The sequence below is a fragment of the Aplysia californica genome, unplaced genomic scaffold (assembly GCF_000002075.1).
Source record: "Aplysia californica isolate F4 #8 unplaced genomic scaffold, AplCal3.0 scaffold00104, whole genome shotgun sequence".
NCBI lineage: Eukaryota > Metazoa > Mollusca > Gastropoda > Aplysiida > Aplysiidae > Aplysia > Aplysia californica.
The window spans coordinates 844,777-845,262 of NW_004797374.1; the positions used below are offsets into that span (position 1 = coordinate 844,777).

General features: G+C 43.0%; 1 protein-coding gene across 1 annotated transcript in view; it reads right to left on the reverse strand.

Moving 5' to 3' along the window:
• Positions 1–486, reverse strand: part of LOC101859234 (protein-glutamine gamma-glutamyltransferase K) — a gene marked incomplete in the record, with an annotated part of 29,908 nt that overhangs the window by 2,027 nt on the left and 27,395 nt on the right. Inside the window, 1 exon segment of the mRNA XM_005095456.2 lies at positions 183–343. Coding sequence (XP_005095513.2) covers positions 183–343 — 161 coding nt within the window.

Genomic DNA, 486 nt, shown 5'->3' on the forward strand with positions numbered 1-486 from the left:
TTGTGTGTGTGTGTGTGTGTGCGTGTGAGTGTATGTGTGCGTGTGCGCACGCGCGTTCCAACTTTCTATCACCTTTTCTACACTATGTAACGACACACAATGTTTGAAGAGCAGCAGTAAGATCCCCACAACAATAACTCCCCCCCCCCCAACCGGAACAAATTTACAAAGTTACAGCTCACCTTGACATTGAGATGTGGTTTCTTTAGCCTGCAGTCGCTTTTGGTGACAAAGCATTGGTTGGTCTCTTTCACCGAGGCCCACACAGACACGTCCAGCATACAGCAGTCCTTGAGTTTCTCCAAGTAATCTTGTGGTTTCACAATTACTGGTACAACATCGTCTGCAGGATAAAGTAGGATTTACTTATCATCATCATCATCATCATCATCATCATCATCATCATCATCATCATCATCATCATCATCATCATCATCATCATCATCATCATCATCATCGTATTTCTTTTCCTCATTCTTCTTCTTC